This window comes from Pholcus phalangioides, unplaced genomic scaffold, assembly GCF_987345545.1.
Source record: "Pholcus phalangioides strain wild (caught in Gottingen) unplaced genomic scaffold, Ppha-v1.0 ptg000011l_1, whole genome shotgun sequence".
Taxonomy (NCBI): domain Eukaryota; kingdom Metazoa; phylum Arthropoda; class Arachnida; order Araneae; family Pholcidae; genus Pholcus; species Pholcus phalangioides.
In genome coordinates, this window is record NW_028301604.1 from 37,403,232 (window position 1) to 37,420,569 (window position 17,338).

Genomic DNA, 17,338 nt, shown 5'->3' on the forward strand with positions numbered 1-17,338 from the left:
TCCTTCTATTTCAATATTCCTGTATTTATAGAACTTCAGCCTACCTTTCGCCATATTCAGCCGGATAGTCTGGAGTCTACTGAATATTACAATGCCCAAGCAATGTAGTGTGGCAGGTTGCAAATTGCAAATGTTATACATAATAGAATTTCACACATAATTCCTGCTACTGCATAATATTATAATCATCTCAACCATTCAAGAGGCATTTTCAGCCAGCTTTTATGTACAACAAAACTTCATAAAAATGTTTAAAAAAATCAATCAATCTTGAAGAATAACAACACACTGATTGCTCTGCAACATACTCTGCAATTTTTGGCGTATCCCCTGTTTCTGGGTTTTATATGAGCTGTGTTCATTGGAAAATTTAACCCACCATTATATGAGGTCATACATGAATGGTCATTACATGAGGGGTTTGCAACCATAGTAGACCAAGTCCTTTTTTTTAAAGTGAGAGTTAGCACAGAAAATTTTTCATAGCATAAAATAAAATGTTCTTTCACTTACATTGTAGCATCATATTTTTTCACGTAAAAGCTTCAATTCACAACCATAGTGGACCAAGTTTTCATTATTAAAGAAGGACTATAAATTTACAATAGAAATACTCTGTTATTTGTAAAAGTAGGGTACTAAAAAATGGTAGTTTTAAACTAAACGTTGACATATTTAATTCCTTTCCGTCACTTGAACTGAATTAATTATATATTAAAAACTTTAAGATGTTATTATTCATAAAGATAAATGGACTTGGCCTACTATGGTTGTGAACCCCTCATATGTTCTTCATGAACCTCTGGAGTTTTCCCAGCAAGTTTCAGCTATTTAGCATTTGCCGCATTTGGAAATAGATAAGCATTTTAATTTCATATAGTGTGGTAGCAAGTGATTGAATTATCTTTTACATAAAAAACACACTCAGCATGTTTTGTACAACTGATTCCCCCAGCCCTGTATTGAAAATATTTAAGAATATAGTTTACTTATTTCACAAATTTACATACATTATTTTAAAGATCAATGGATCATTGTTTTTGTGAGAGAATAATGCAATTAATCCATATTATTTGTGTATTATTCTATGATTGTATATGTGCTAATTGCATTACCCTCTCAGAAAAATAATTACCTATTGATCTTCAAAATAATGTATGTATATTTTTAAATAATTTTTTATAATTTAAAAAAAATAAGTGTGCAAGTAGTTCAAGCAGAACGCAAGATAAATGAAATTAGAAATTGATTAAAAACCTGATTGCATTTTCGTACCCATATTTTTTTAAATACTACAGTTTCTAATAAGTGTTGATACAAATGTTACGAAACAATTTTTTTTTTCTAATTTTTCTTGGGTACTTATGCAATTGTGTTTTTTTAAACAACATTTTTTTATCAGCATTGTGTATCAATTTCTATTCTTTTCCTATTGCATATTTCAATAAAATAAAAAAAAACAATTTTCCTTTAAATTCCAAATTGGCTAACAGGTTTTTTTTCTGTTTATAGATCTATTGCAATGCCCAAACAATGTAGTGTGGAAGGTTGCCGATCCAATTACCATTCGAAAGAACATACCACAATGTTTTTTTGCCAAAAGCAGAGTCTCTGAGGTCCCAAATGGCTTTGGAAAATTCCAACAGGTTAAAGGATCCATGAGTGTACATAAAGTATTTCGAAGAAAGCTCTATAATCAGAACAGTTTTGCCCTAGAAAAATGACTGAAAAATAAAAATTTTATACACTTCTATGTCTGTAATTTTTTTTTCTCCTATTTCAATATTTTTTCACACTGAATAATCATTTTACAAAATTTTCTCAATTAGCAAAAAGTTGTATTTTACTACATGGAATTGTAGATCATGTGGCTAATGGCAAAACACTTGGTTTCAGAATGTGCTTAACACATAGGTTGTCATTTGCAGGTTATGAAAATGCAATGGAGTATGTGAAATAAACTTTGAAAATAAACTCTAGAAAATTTATTCCAAGGGTTTTTTACAGATATCTTCATTTTTGAAGAGTTTATGAAGTTTAGTGAACTGTTGAAAGCAGGTAAATTGGTGCAGTGTATTTTCAACAGTTTGTTACTTCAATTGTGTTTGTAAAAAACTCTGTTGCAGTTTTTATTTTTCCAATGTTTATAATTTTTCAAAAAAAAAGTGTTTTGGAGAAAAGTCTTACTCACACAGGTGTTTGCAACATGCAAACATTAAAATCTACATTCATTTTACATAATTGCCATATGTAAACTATTGCTAAAAAGTGAATGAAAAGGAAGTTCAGAATCATTGAACTATAAAAGTATATAAGTTAACTATAACTATATAACTCTCTGACTTTCAGGTTCTATCTGCATTATATCAGGTGTTTATATAAAATACCAACATAAAATATAATATATTAACTATAGTTATAAAATTTAATTAAATCAGTCATGTGCCCCCCAAAATAAACACAAATCCTATATCCCCATCTATAATGTGACAGAGTTTTATTTTTTGTGATCAACAGTTGTTGCATCTACATTTCAGAATGTGTATACAACAACTGGCTATGAATCAAAAAAAAAAAAAATCAGAACACAGTACGTTTTACCCGGAGTTTAAGTCAGGTGGCTCTGTCAAGCTCAGAAATGCATCTTTTGAAATACTTTGTAAATTGTATGAACACAAATGGAGTAATATGGTGAAGTATGCATCAACAATCATGACAAAATCTTTATATCCATCAAATATAGAACAAATGATTAATTTTGATCATTCAAGTTTATGCAATTTGTGCTATGTCTGAAAAGATGTGGTTTCTATCAAATTGCCCAAATCTAGATCATCACTATCATTATTCAAGAATATTGGATAAAACATACAGCTTCATCAGTGTATGTATTTATGATGACCATGATGGTCTCTCTGGGCGGTCAGCGCGGTCATGTCTGTCTGTCTGTATTTATTATATTATAATATTTTGTATATTATATTTAATATTTTTGTCTCTTTTCCCCCTCCCTCTCGTTTCATATAATATGTGAATTTTCTCATCTTGTTTATTTTTTCAATTTATGGAGGTGCAAAATAAGCTAAATCCATCGCATACTTCAGAATTTATTGTGATAGTAATTATACATAATTCTCATACGATAATGCATATCTCATACATAATTCTGAATCCAAGAAAAGACTTCGTTCCGACAGAGAATCACAAGGTAAGTGTATAACTAAAATTATTTCCCTAACAATGCTTCAAAAAATTCTACACAGAAATAAGGGGGAGGAGCTTATGAGGAACAGGCCATGTCTGTGGCAAGCACGTCCGTAATTAGGATTTTTGTGTGTATACGGGGGTCCAAACATGATTTTACCACCCCCCTCCCACCACTCTAAAATTTGATTTTACAATGGTGGATTTTTGTTTTTTTTTGTCTCTTGAAATTTGCCGCTCCCTCTCTAAAGTTTGTCTCCTGGGGCAGTTGCCCCCTCCCTCTAGTTCCAACTTTGGTGCATAGTGACTATAATGAAGATTATTATAATAAAGTTGAAAGAAAGCCTGGCTTGAGGTCCGCCCTCAACCGAGGGGCATCCTGGGACTGATCGACGTGATCCGGTCTCCAACTGAGAAATCTCCGCTGGTACTGACCAGACTACGCTGCGCCGAAGTGACTGTCAACCACGGCTTCCCGACCGGCAAATAAGAGACTGATTATTGACTGACCATAAACTGGTGAGAGGGTTCCTTTCTCAATATCGAATAGAGGGTTTTATGTAGAATAATCTTGTGTTAAAATTGTGTAACTAACGCCCGAACTTAATAAATATTTTCATGCGAAAGTTTAGTTGTGATAATTTTCCACTTGTCGTTTGGTACTACAATTACTGGATATTTCGAACCGGCAAGCAACTCCCATAAGGGACGTTGCATAAGCAGACTTGAGCGAGAGTTGTTGAACAAAATTTTAATAAGTCAATTGTTTTCTAGCTGTAAGCCATTTTTTTTCTTTCCACACTACAGCAGCAGTTAAATTTATGAATCCCTCCTACCTATACCAATATAACAGTTTTTTTACAGAACGGGAAAATTCGCTCCATTCGCCCTTTCCCTGTATATGCCTGTGGCAACTGAAGTGAAAAGATAATAATTACACTGATATAAATGCATACATGTTAAGAGTTTGTAGTTCCCAAATTCACAGTTGTACACTTGATGGTGACATAAAGCAAGCTGTGTGAGAATAATTCATTTCCCATCATCTCCATTTTTCACAAACACAAGTTTTAATCTAAAATCCCACACACCGGAAATATAATCCTCCTTTTTCATCTTTTGTTTCCTCCAGAAGGGAGTGAAAGGTGAAATAAGAAAGAGAAAAAGAGAACAGGTTTATTCGTCACAAAACTAAAAATCGGCCTGGCCTGATGAATTGTCGTGGTAGTGTGTGACACCCTAATTTGGACAGAGTCCAAATGAACTTGAGTGAAATGGCCTCTGGCTGAATGGATAACTTGTGTGTGTGCACCTTTATAGAGTACACAAGTCTATTCATTTATTCTATGCAGGGCACATCGTCATGTGACCACATGACTGTCATTAGAAGAGTTGCAGTGGTTGGCTATAATCTCTAATTTCGGTACATGTCATTTTCCCTCTTCAACTCATATCAATGCGATGGTTTCTGAAGTGTTTTTACTTGGAGGAGCTCCATGATGGCTCGCCAAGAAATTGATAATTTTTTAATAACCTATCTGATTTATGATTTGATTTGATACCATTTTTGCAATTAATTATGGGATGGGTGTGTGTGCATGTATGCTTAACTCTTGTCATTACTGTTTGCGTGTATTTGCATTCAGCTTCGTTCTGGAGATCATTTATGTATGCAGGGGGAGGGGGGATTCTAACCCCCCTCAAGCCGAGATTATAGTGTTATTTTTTTGCAAGAAAAACATATCCCCCTCAGAAGGGAAACATTTTCAAACCCCCTCCCGAGAAAATTCTGCATATGCCTATGCTGGAGATATAATTTGAAATCAATTCTGTGTACTGCATTCATTCGTGATGCCAACATGATGCAAACAGCTTCTCTATGCATCGAGTTTTCATTCTCCTCTATGCATTTCGATGCATGTTACCAATCATGAAATCCTGTTGTTGCCAATGCAGACTTACATGTTGAAAATAACTTGCACACATAATACTGTATAATTTTATAAAGATTTGATCATCCACTTCCTTTCTAATTTTCATGATTTTTCATGATATGATAGAAATGTTTTTCTGTGAGAGACCTTTTCACATTCACTAATAATCAATCTTCCAGTAAGGTGCATTTTCTCTTCATTTTGGCGTGGTGGATGACAAACAAAATATTCTCTGTGATTTCTTCTGAAATGTTATTCTACATAGCTGGATCTTAAGTAAATTTCAGTGAATTTAATTTACTCAATCTCTTTCAAAGCACAAAAATCACTTATGTCAGGTTCCGAATCATCACATCGAATGCCCTGACTATGAAATTGTAAAACTTTTTTCATCTGAGAGGACCGGCCTGATCATTTGGGGGGGGGGGGGTCCACCATGGCTTTTACAAAAATTTTAAAAATACAATAGAAATGGACAAATAAGGTGAAATATATATATATATGCATATATTGCATATATTGATTATATGTTCTTTGCTACCCTCCATGGAAAAAAATGATGGGAATGGAGAGGAAGTCTCGCATTCACTGACATTTTCCTTTTCTGGTTTGATATGCTGATTGGAAGTTGATCGATTATCCACAGAAGAACAGAACTTTTTATACCGCTTTTTGTTTCCTATGATTCTTCCTTTTGAGCTTTCTTCAAGCAACCTTGAATGTCAGGATTGATCATTTACATCAAGAGATTAATAAATATATGTCAATGTTGGTCAGATTATTAAGGGTTAGTAAAAACGTGTAAATATAGTCACTGGCCTTGACTATTACAACTTCAGATTTCCAGCTGCAAAGCCCATTCCCTGCCAGAGAAATATAACGTCCATGTTTGTACTGTATATAAAAATCATATTATACAGCTCTTACATTTACTAAGAGCTTCAGTAAATAAATTTGACACTATTTACAGCGGGATCGCAGATTTATACTCATGATTTTTTTTTTGGATATATTCTACGAAAGGGAAGTAAATGACTAGATTACAAAAGACAAATTTTTGGGAGCCCCCTGAAAATTTGTGGGTCCTGGGCATATGTCTCATTTGCCCATGCAATAAACAGGCCCTCCCTGGCTCTATGCACCCTGTAATTGGTGAGACATTCACCTCTATCTCGAAAATAATGAGACTCAACTCTTACAGTTCCATTGACTTTTTACTACCCACGAGAAAATTTTTCAAATGATATCACTTTAGTCAAAATTGGCAACTAACACCTTGTGCACTTCCCTAGTTACGCCAAGATCACAAATACAAGTTTGATAAAAAATCTTTTATAAAACTTGAAAAATGCAATCAATAAGAGTGACTGTTACATTCATGTAAATATAACCCATAAGATAATTGGATGCTTATTTCAAGTTTTGTAAAACATCTTTTATCAAGCTTTTATAGTGCAATCCCGACCTTAGAAAAAGTTCCACCTAGCTAAATGGAATGCTCACAGGGACCTAAAAATTAGTTTTAGATGTTGTAAATATTTGGTAATCAATTATTCATACTTACTGTCATTACTGTCAACACAAACTAATTTTTGACCAGGATCACTATAAACGTTTGTTTTTTCCCTTTTGTAAAAGATTTTTCATCAATGTGCCTATTGATTACATTCGCTCAAATGTAACCAATATAACCCAAATGTAACTGGTTGCACTTTTCAAGTTTCGTAAAAGAACTTTCATGAAACTTTTATACCGTAATTCTGGCCTTAGACAGTGCCTCAGTTGAAAATAAAAGTAAAAAAACTGGAAATTCAAAGTTTCCTTCAGGACCCAGAAGGATAAAGAAATCTGCATGCAAAATTTCAAGATCAAATTATTGTTAAGAGTGAGTGAGCGTGTGTGTATTTTTTTTGGCAGAAGAGTATAACATAAATACAGTGACCTCTCACTTATGTGTCAGTGCAGGGGAACAAGGAAAAAGATGCTTAGGTGAGAGAGGCCTATAAGTGCATATAACATTATTTACCTATATCTTTGATCCCAAGCACAGAAAATAGTTTTTCTCTTCTGTTTAAATGAGAGGATATATAAGTGATAGATCACTGCATTCCACAATCGGTCAGATTTCCCATCCAGAAAGAACACAACTGTTTAACTCATCCAATTTTGTGTTTCTGACCGGTATCGAATTTCATCAGGAATTTTTTTCTTAGAACAGCACTTATGGCACGTCTGGCGTGGCCTTTCTTTCAGAAATTGCAATAATTTGAAACATGTATAACTCATAAGATTTACTGCAAATGTAAAAATTAAGGTACTCATCAATAAACAAATTGACCAGCAAGATATGATGAAGAATGCAAATACAGGGTGTGTGTATGTGTGATCCAAAAGTCATCCAACACATTCTAAAATATTTCATTTTCAAAATATCAAGAAATAAGTAAAAAAAAAAACATTACTTCAAATGAAACAACATTTATGGATACAAGAATAAAGTTTGTTTCAAAATGCCACAACATGTTGAAAATATCAGCTTTGAATATGCGCTTTTTGCAAGCACATATCCTTTTGCCAGGTTTCTGGCCCCTTTTCTCAGGGTGAGCACACCGTTACAATCTCTGATTGAAAAGATTCTTTTAATTCATCAATGGAATGAGGTATACATTCTTGCATACATTTGCCTTCAGGTGTCCTTACAAGAAAAAAATCAAGTGGTGACAGATTCATTGATCTTAGTGGCCACAATCAGTTTGAAATATTCGTAAAGAAATGCCCTTGTTCTCATTAGACGTATGGCAGGTTGCTCTATCGTGTTGCAAAACGGAAAAATTTTCATTTTCATCCAAGAGTAGAAAATATCCCTGTACAATTTAACAGGCACTGCTTCTTTAAAAGAATTGGACCCGAATATCCTACGCATGAAATTGCATACTGCTTTTGATCGAATGCAGAGACTTTTCATGATAGACTTGTGGATTTTCAGTGCAGAAAATTCTATTTTGGCTGTTAACACTTAAATGACCACATATTATTTCCCGTAGGCTTACTCTAAGACCGGCAATTTTCTCATTTGGAAATGAAAAACAAATACATATAGAAATTAAAAATCCACATATTTATTAACCTTATAACTTATATTTACTTGCATAGTTTTACGTTTGCGCACAATAATCTCGTTATCACTATTTCTGACACAAAATTTTCTAAATAGTCACCATCATACACACTTATCTTCAGAATCAGTAATAGAATTGCAGTCATTTGTGCTTGATATATTGGATAAATTGTCTGCATAACACTCCAGAAAACTCATTTCGTTATACATATTAGTGTTCTTCCTTGACATTATTCAAGGGAATTTAATTTTTTTTAATTGGAATTATTATGAGAATACCAAACAGTGTTCAGCAAGCTCAAGATGTTTATACGCACTAAATCCTACAACATGTAAATTCGTTTGAATATTTTGTAATACTAATGGCAGTATTACAGAATAAACTACAATCGCAGGTTACTAAATAAAAGCAGGTGCTTTTTATTTTGTTCATCAATGATTTGGAAAATCACGTAGATCCTAATTGCTTGATATATGCTGATGATGTTAAAATCTTCCAAGTCGTAAATAATACAGATGGCGCTGAGGTGCTACAAAGTTCTGTCAAACAACTCAGTTCATGGTGTAACGCCAATAAATTAAATCTAAATATTGCAAAGTGCAAATGTTTGTCTTTCAGTAAAAAGCATAGTCCCATCCTGTACAATTACAATATTGATGGTCAAACGCTCGAAAGAATAGAGTACATGAAGGACTTAGGTGTCACTTTTGATAAAACACTCAATTTCAACCAGCATATTACTAACATTGTTTCAAAAGCATCAAGGAATGTCGGTTTCATAATCCGCAACAGCAAATTTTTTCAAAATACAGAAACCTTGCTGCAACTTTACAATTCTTACGCAAGATCAGTTCTTGAATATAGTTCCCTAATCTGGAATCCGTATTAATTGTACAATAACATAAGGATTGAACGCACACAAAATAGGCTTTTACGCTTTGTTTACTTCAAGAAGTTTCAAATTTTTGATATTTCCTACAGACATACTCAGATCTACTTTTCACTATGAATCACTCGAAGTCCGCTGTCAGAATGCATTGATCACCTTTTTTGTGAAAATTCTGCACTTGGATGCACTAGACATTTTAGCGCAAATCAGTTTTCACTGTAATAGCATAAATCTTCATAACCGAAATCTCTTGTATGTCCCACCATACCGAACCGAACAAACGTGTTGGAAAATTCTCCTCTTTTCCGCTACCTCAGGTGTGGAAGTTATGTGCTTTTTTTACTTTTTTTACTTTTTTTTTCTCCTTTTTTTGTACACACATATGGTATTATTTGTATTATATTTAACTGCATTATTATTATTGTGCCGTTATTATTTGTATTATTCTTTGCCTTTCTGTATTGCAACGTGCTGTTTAGTTTATTTTTTACTCTTTTCTTCACTCCGCTGTAATTGGGCATATGTCTGTTGTGGGAGTTATATATAAATAAATAAATAAAGGATTAGCAATCAACACAGATTGATTAAATTCCGGATTTTAACTAATCCCTGTAGATCTCACCTCATTACACTTGCGATTGTATTTTAAACTGTGTCTGTGAATACGGCCGTTAGCAACTACTAGTAGAACAGATAATTTTCAGAGAAAAGAGATAAAAATAAGAAAGCTCGTGAGCGATCATTTAAGTGTTAACATACCTGTTCGATGGAACCAGGTTTCATCTGTAAAGAATACAGAATCAAAAGATTATCAATACCATTTTTATCAATGGAGGATCTAATCCTTTTTTTACTCTCTTTGATGGTGAGTTAACCATTTTGTTCTTTAGTTCATGCATTCCATGCTGGCTCACTAGAGATGTACGCCCTCTTCGCTTGTGGTCTTTGACATTGAATTTCTCAAAAACGGGACACCAATTGGGAGATTATTGTCTTATTGAGCATAGAAACATTTGGGAATTTACTTTTGAACGCTTAAAAAATGCCTTGAAACAAATGAGTTGGGAAATATTGTTCTCATATATATATATATATATATAAGTTCTTTACTTCTGGCAAAAAAACCATCTTGATCACACAGCAAACAAAGAGCCATTGAGAGTATCATCCAAAATTAAATTGACTGTCTATTTTGAACAGTATAGTGCTTCTGCCTATGAAAAAATTTTGCACTTACAATTCGTAGGATTTGAGAAATTAATTATTTTGTAACAGGTTGCATGACTTTTGGATCACCCTTTATAACAGTATAAAATACTTACCTCTTTGGTTAGATCAATATTTACTGGGTTGAATGCTTGTTCTGCTGAAGAGTCAGAAAAATTATGCGTTGCACTATTGTTGGAATTTAATATTTGTCCATCAACCAAATTATGACTATTTTCATGAATAATTTCTTCTTCTTCCTGTTTTTTATGAGCATCAGGTCTGTCTGAATAATATGCAATAACATTTCGCCTAGATCGATGACTGAAATAGTTTAGACGATCACGTAAGATTGTAGAATCATCAATAAAATGAGAATCCACATTTTTTAAAATTGCGTACTGTCTTGAGCCCATGAGAGAATCACGAGAGTCATAATGTTGATAGGCAACAGCTGGGCCAACAAAAATATCAGTGGTACCTAGAATATCATGCAATGGATTATTCAACAAGATATCTGGACTCATTCGCATGAACACTAATATCAGAGCCACGTGTAAAACATCATGGCTGATTTTTTTCCTGTAGAGCATATTGCTGCACTAGCTAAATGAAATCAATTTGTGAAATGAATTTATCAGCTCTGCTGAAGCAACTTGCAGTTTATAATGAATTCAATTCTCACATGTAGTTGAGCATCATGTTGTCACATGTAGTAGTGAGTGTCTTGTGAATAAAGCCAAAAACATTTTCCATTCATTCAATCAAATCACATCCCACTCTTTAAAAATCCTGAAACAAAATCAATCAATAAATACAAATACAAATACAACGCCACAACAGGCAAAATGCCCAACGAGGTGGCTGAGAAAAAGATACCCATAGCAAATATGGATGTCATATATTTCAAAGATACAGCAACCCAATTAAAAATTCAATACAACAATATATATACATGATGAAATATTATACAAAGCCCATATAGAATACTTATGGTTGTCTTATTCTAAGTACGGATAGATAGCTTCTCGATTTACCCCAGCATGTTTATCATATTTCTTTTTAAACATGTCAATTGTGTTAGAATTTACTACCTCCAGGGGTAAGCTATTCCATTTATTAACAACCTTATTAGAGAGAAATTCCCTGCGACACCATAACCTAGAATTGTCCCCTATCAATTGATACTGGTGTCCCCTTGTAAAAGCAGTCGATTGACGACTCATGGTCCATCCTATCCATCCCATTGAAGATTTTGAACACTTCGATCATATCTCTCCGATACCTGCAGTCATCCAATGTAAACACATATTCAAAAATGTCTCTCTTCATAACTCAAGCCCCGTGTGCCAATAAGGACACGCGTAGCTCTTCTCTGCACCCCTTCAACCAAGTCTATGTCCTGCTGTAGGTATGGTCTCCAAAACCTTACAGCATACTCCAGTCCAGGACGAACTAAGACTCGGAAAAGCTGAAGAATGACTTTAGGAAAACAAGAAGATACCTTTATGAAAATAAAACCAAGCATTCTATTTGCTCTTCTGACCACCGCTGAACAATGTTCAGAAAACCTAAACGGCTCATCAATGAGAATTCCCAAATTGGTGACCCTAGTAGCATCCAGGGTAGTGACACCATTCAACTCGTAAGAGAACCGTGGATTGTTTGAACCAAAATGATCGACTATGCACTCGTCAATGCTAAACATCATGCTCCATTCATTTGCCCATGCTGCAATCCTGTTTAAGTTGGTCTGCAGCAATTCCCTATCGCTTTGATTCCAGATTACCCCCTTTAGCTTCACGTCATCTGCGAATTCGCTAGCAATCCCATCGATACGCTGAATGAGTTTATTGATAAAAAGTGAAAAAAGTATGGGGGCCAAGGAACTCCACTTGTGACACCTGTCCAACCAGAGAATTCCTTGTTCACCATAACTCTTGTGACCTATCCCTTAACCACAATCAATCCAATTCAGCAAGTTGCCCGCAATCCCAATCTCGTGTAAATACTTCAAGAGTTTGCCATGTTGGACCCAATCAAATGCCTTCTGGAAATCAAGGTAAACAACATCTACATTTTTGCTCTTACCCAAAGCCTTCATCACGTGATCATAGAAGCAAATGAGGTTAGTGACACATTACTTCCCCTTCCTGAATCCCTGTTGATTATCTGACAATACATTATTCTCGTTTATCCACTTCACAAACTGACTTTTGATAATGATTTACAAAATTTTCGAGAGGGAGCTCGTCAAACACACAGGACGATAATTGGACACAGCTTCTCTACCACCATTTTTAAATATCGGAACAACATTAGCAAATTTCCAATCCCTTGGGACGATACCCTCAGCAACACTACTCCTGCATATCTGTGCAAGAAACTGGCCCTAACAATTCATTAGCACATTAACTGGACCCTAGGATAGATATCATCTGGTGCTTTGCTTGCTCAAATACATTTTGTAAAATGTTTAGAACCTCCGTCTTCCACTTGAATATAGTTGAGGATTTTATTACCCCATGTAACACCCATATATTGAATATCATTATCTCTATTAAAAACCGATGCCTGAAAGTCATTAAAACCATAACACATGCCTGCATTGCTCTTTAACCTAGACCCTCCTAGCGAGAGGGGGCCAACTGTCCCCTTACATCCATTATTGACATACCCAAGTGGCACAAAGATATAGATCTATATCGTAAAATTTCAGTTTCCAATATAGATCTATATCGGGCCATGATATCGTTCTGACTGAAGAAGGTATAGTCAGAGATAAATAGATCTATATCTGAATGTGATATATTCAAATACTTCAAATTTTGGAGGATAGATGGCGCTCTTTTAGAAGAAATAAAAAGAGTCTAATTTTCTGTAAGCGGGTGGGTTGGTTTGAACCCATGTACCCTGAACTCTTCCCATCTCTAGCTCTGTATCTTACCAACCCACCACTAGTTACCAGTTGTTACTATAACATTAACTTATGAGTAATGGTTTTTTTACTTGTATTTTCAATCAAATTTATTCATTTTCATGTATGCACAAAAATTGCAGAATAGAAATTGTGAGACATATTTATCATTTTGAGGCAGATAATTGAAAAAATTTATAATTAAGGAAATTATATATAATACAAAAAACACAAAAAAACAAATTAATGTATTGTGAAGTATATTAATAATTTATTTAAAATTATTAATTTATGCTAATAAAACAAAAAATAAGAAATATGCAGCACAAAAAAGTTAAAATCCTCAAAGTATGGTAAAAAATTAAAACATAAAAAAATAATAATTTTAAGAAAAACACACATACAACAAAAACAAGAGCAAATTTTTCTAAATTAAAAAACATGTGCAATTATAAAGTGGCAAAGTTACGGTGGATAAGTTCTTGGTCCTCCTAAAATACCAACATCTACGATGTAAAACATACTCAGTAATTACTGTGTATGTTTTACATTTCCTTAAGGATTCAATTATAACTGATGAAATGATTTTGATATATCAACATAATTAATCCTATTAAAATCAAAATTTCTTATGAAAAATTATTCATTCAAACGTTTTTGATTTCCATTCAAACAAAAAATTGTATGCTCGACTATAAATTTTCTCCAAATTTTTATTTGAAGGCAATATTTTTATTTAAAGGCACGATATGTTGATATATCAGTATATTGTGTATCTGATATATATCTTTATCAAGTTCACGATATAGATATATGTCATGTTCAGGATATAGAGCTATGTCTTCTTTGATAGATCTATATCAGGTCTATATCGAGAATCTGATATAGATCTTTGTCAGGTTCACGATATAGATCTATGTTTTTCAAACTATATTAAAATAATTTATTGTCCCAAGTTGTTGTCCTTCAAAGTAGAGATTATTCACATGGAATCAAATACATATTCGACTGAAAAATTAAAAACTTGATCAATTAATATCATAAATAATTTGCACCATATAGGACAAGATCGTTCTATATCATAGTTATGACATCTGATATTCCTCTGACATTTCGATATATAACAATATGGTCCAGATATTGTACTATATTGTTGTGCTACTGAGGGATCTAAAAAATGATTTTGGGTCAGAGCCAATGTTATCTGCCAACCTAGATTCTACTTCCTCTCTTTTCACTATCCCTCCCTTATCGCTTTCTTCAATACTCTTCTTTTATCAGTAAACAATGATAGGTCACCTCGTCCCCTTTTATACTCTCTGAATGCTCTTTTGTTTTCAAGATAAAGGTTACGCACACTATCCGTGAACCATAGAGAATGCCTTTCATAGAGATGTACAAACACGCCTTTTTCGAACAAAGGGTATGAGGTCGTGCAAAACAGAGGACAGCTTGGTACTAAATTCTGCCAATTGACTTACCACCCCGAGTAGTTCTCCGAAAACAATGAACCAGTCTTTTGTTATCAACCTTAACCGAAGAAAAATTAGTTAAAACTGATAACACAATGATCACCGAAGCAAACTCGTTCCCCACCGAAACACGTTCAACAAGATCCTTGGAGCTAGTAAGAACTAAATCCAAAGTAGCAGTACCCCCTGGTGGCTTCTGATACAAACAATTTTCGAGCACTAACTTAAGAAAGCCTCTTTCATACTGTGATCTATAGCTGAAGGGTTCTCCCAATTAATACCCGGGTAATTGAAATTCCAAAGTATAACTTGCTTACACATGCAGGAAATTTCATCATGAAATTTGGCGATGTAGGATCGCTATTCGGTGGATTGTAACGAACCCCAACAATAAGGTTATGATGTCTTATTTCAGGCCCAGAAGTGAAAATTTGAAAAAAAAAGTAGGAAAAATAGGAAAACCATTGACAAAAAATAGGAGGGAAAAAACTGAATTCAAAAATTATCGTGGCATTTAAAAATGTTGTGCCATTGATATTCACACCTTATATATTTTAATTATAGTATTATCTATTGATATTTTAAGAAACTCAAGTTCTAACGAATTTAAAAATCTTTCATTTCCACAAAATGTGGTATCGAAAAAAATGTAAACAGCAAAACTAAAAAAGAAATAAATCAAATTTCTACTGTTACTTTAAAAGTCCAATTAATGATCGTGATCCATTTTCTTCCCGTGCTTTTCAGAGAAAGAAAAAAACCTGTCTAGGTGCCATAGAAATATAGCACATGCATGCATAACCCATTGCCCACGGGCCGAATGTGGCCCTGGAGTCATCTGTTGAGGCTCACAGCTTCAAACCTAATTTTGCAAAAAATGAACTAAGCGACACATTTCTAGATCATTCAAGAGAGCCTGCAGCACAGTTTCAGGCCATTCAAGTGGCTCGCGTCACAGTTCCAGATTAATCAAGTTACCCGAGCTGCTGTTCCACTTCATTTAAGTGACTTGTGGCACATTCCTAGATCACTAGAGTAACCTGCGATATTATTCATCTACACTTAAGTGACTCACGGCAGAGTTCTAGACCACTAAAAGTGACCTGTGTACATTTACACGTCATTCAAGTGACCCGCGGCACATTCGCTGATGAGTAAATACGTCGCAGCACAGTTCCAGAGTACATCAATCGACCCATGAAACTTTTAAAGATCACTCAAGTAACCTGCGCCACAGTTCCACAGCCTTTAAGTGTGCTGCGGCACATTCCTAGATCATTTAGGTGACACGCGGAAAATTTACAAATCACTGCGGCACAGTTTCAGAGTACTCAATTGACCCAGAAATATTTACAGGTCAGCTTCCTTGACCCGCGACACATTTCAAAATCAATCAAATGGCCCACACTCTACTGAATATTGAACACCCTTGATGTAACACCTTCTGGAATTACATTACATCCCAGGGATACAACGATTAGAATGGCCTGCATATGTTCATGAATGTCTGGTTTTTTCCAAAGTCACACATTTTCTTAAAACACTTATGATAACCTGCGGCCCTCGGAGTTATCTCATGTGGTCAAGGACAAATAACAAAACCACACAAGTGGCCCACGAACGATCATCAAATCATTTAAGTGGGACACATTTCCGGATTACTTTAGCGGCTTGAGGCACATTTCCAGATATAAGCTGCCGACAGCATATATCCAGATCACCTAAGTGACCTCACGCACATTCCCAGATCACTTGAGCGACCAGCGGCAAACCCCCAGTTCACTTAAATGGCACGGTAGTTCAGTTGCAAATTACTTTAAGTGGCTGGAGGCACATTTGATCATTTGAGTGGCCCTCTGCATTCTTCGAAATCACTCGAGTCGCTCGCTGCACACAGATCACCTAATGGGCTGCGATACATTAACACTTCAAGTGGCAAAATGCATTTTTTATAGATTACCCGTCGCTGCGATCTCAGAAGAAAGGAAAATGAAGGAAAGGGGAAAAAAACTATGCCGGAAACCTTTGCGAGAGTGTACTCAACAACTTCCCAAAGTTTCATGGCGATCGGATGAATGGTGTAGTAATGCATAAAGGACAAACAGACATACATTCATTTCTATATATATAGATTTTAGTGCCGCTCTTGACACATTTCCAGAGCACTAAAGTGGCCCGCTACGCACTTTCAGATCATTCAAGTGACTTGTGGCACATTTCCTGATGACTCAAGCAGCCCGCGGCACACTTTCAAACCATTTGAATGACTCGCGGCACATTTCAACTTAACTCAATCTTTTGAAGAGTGTGCGGCCACTTCATTGATTTGAAAACATGTCGCAGGCCACTTCATTGATTTGAAAACATGTCGCAGGCCACTTCATTGATTTGAAAACATGTCGCAGGCCACTTCATTGATTTAAAAACGTGTCGTGGGCCACTTGATTAAGGGCCGTATTCACCGACATGGTTTAAACTTTAGTCACAGTTTTTTGATGAGAGATCGACACGGATTGGTTAAATTCAGGTTTTTAACCAATCTATGTTGATCTCTTATCCAAAAATTGTGACTATAGCTTAAACCATGTCGGTGAATA

General features: G+C 34.7%; 1 protein-coding gene across 9 annotated transcripts in view; it reads right to left on the reverse strand.

Annotated features, from left to right (window-relative positions):
• Window positions 1–17,338, reverse strand: part of cnc (NFE2 like bZIP transcription factor cap-n-collar) — a 662,445-nt gene that overhangs the window by 507,651 nt on the left and 137,456 nt on the right. For all 9 annotated transcript variants that reach the window (XM_089239517.1, XM_089239519.1, XM_089239518.1 and 6 more), the window contains one exon: window positions 10,469–11,144. In XM_089239517.1, the coding sequence (XP_089095643.1) occupies window positions 10,469–10,945 (477 nt within the window). In that variant the 5' untranslated portion in view covers window positions 10,946–11,144. The remainder of the gene's footprint in view (window positions 1–10,468; window positions 11,145–17,338) is intronic.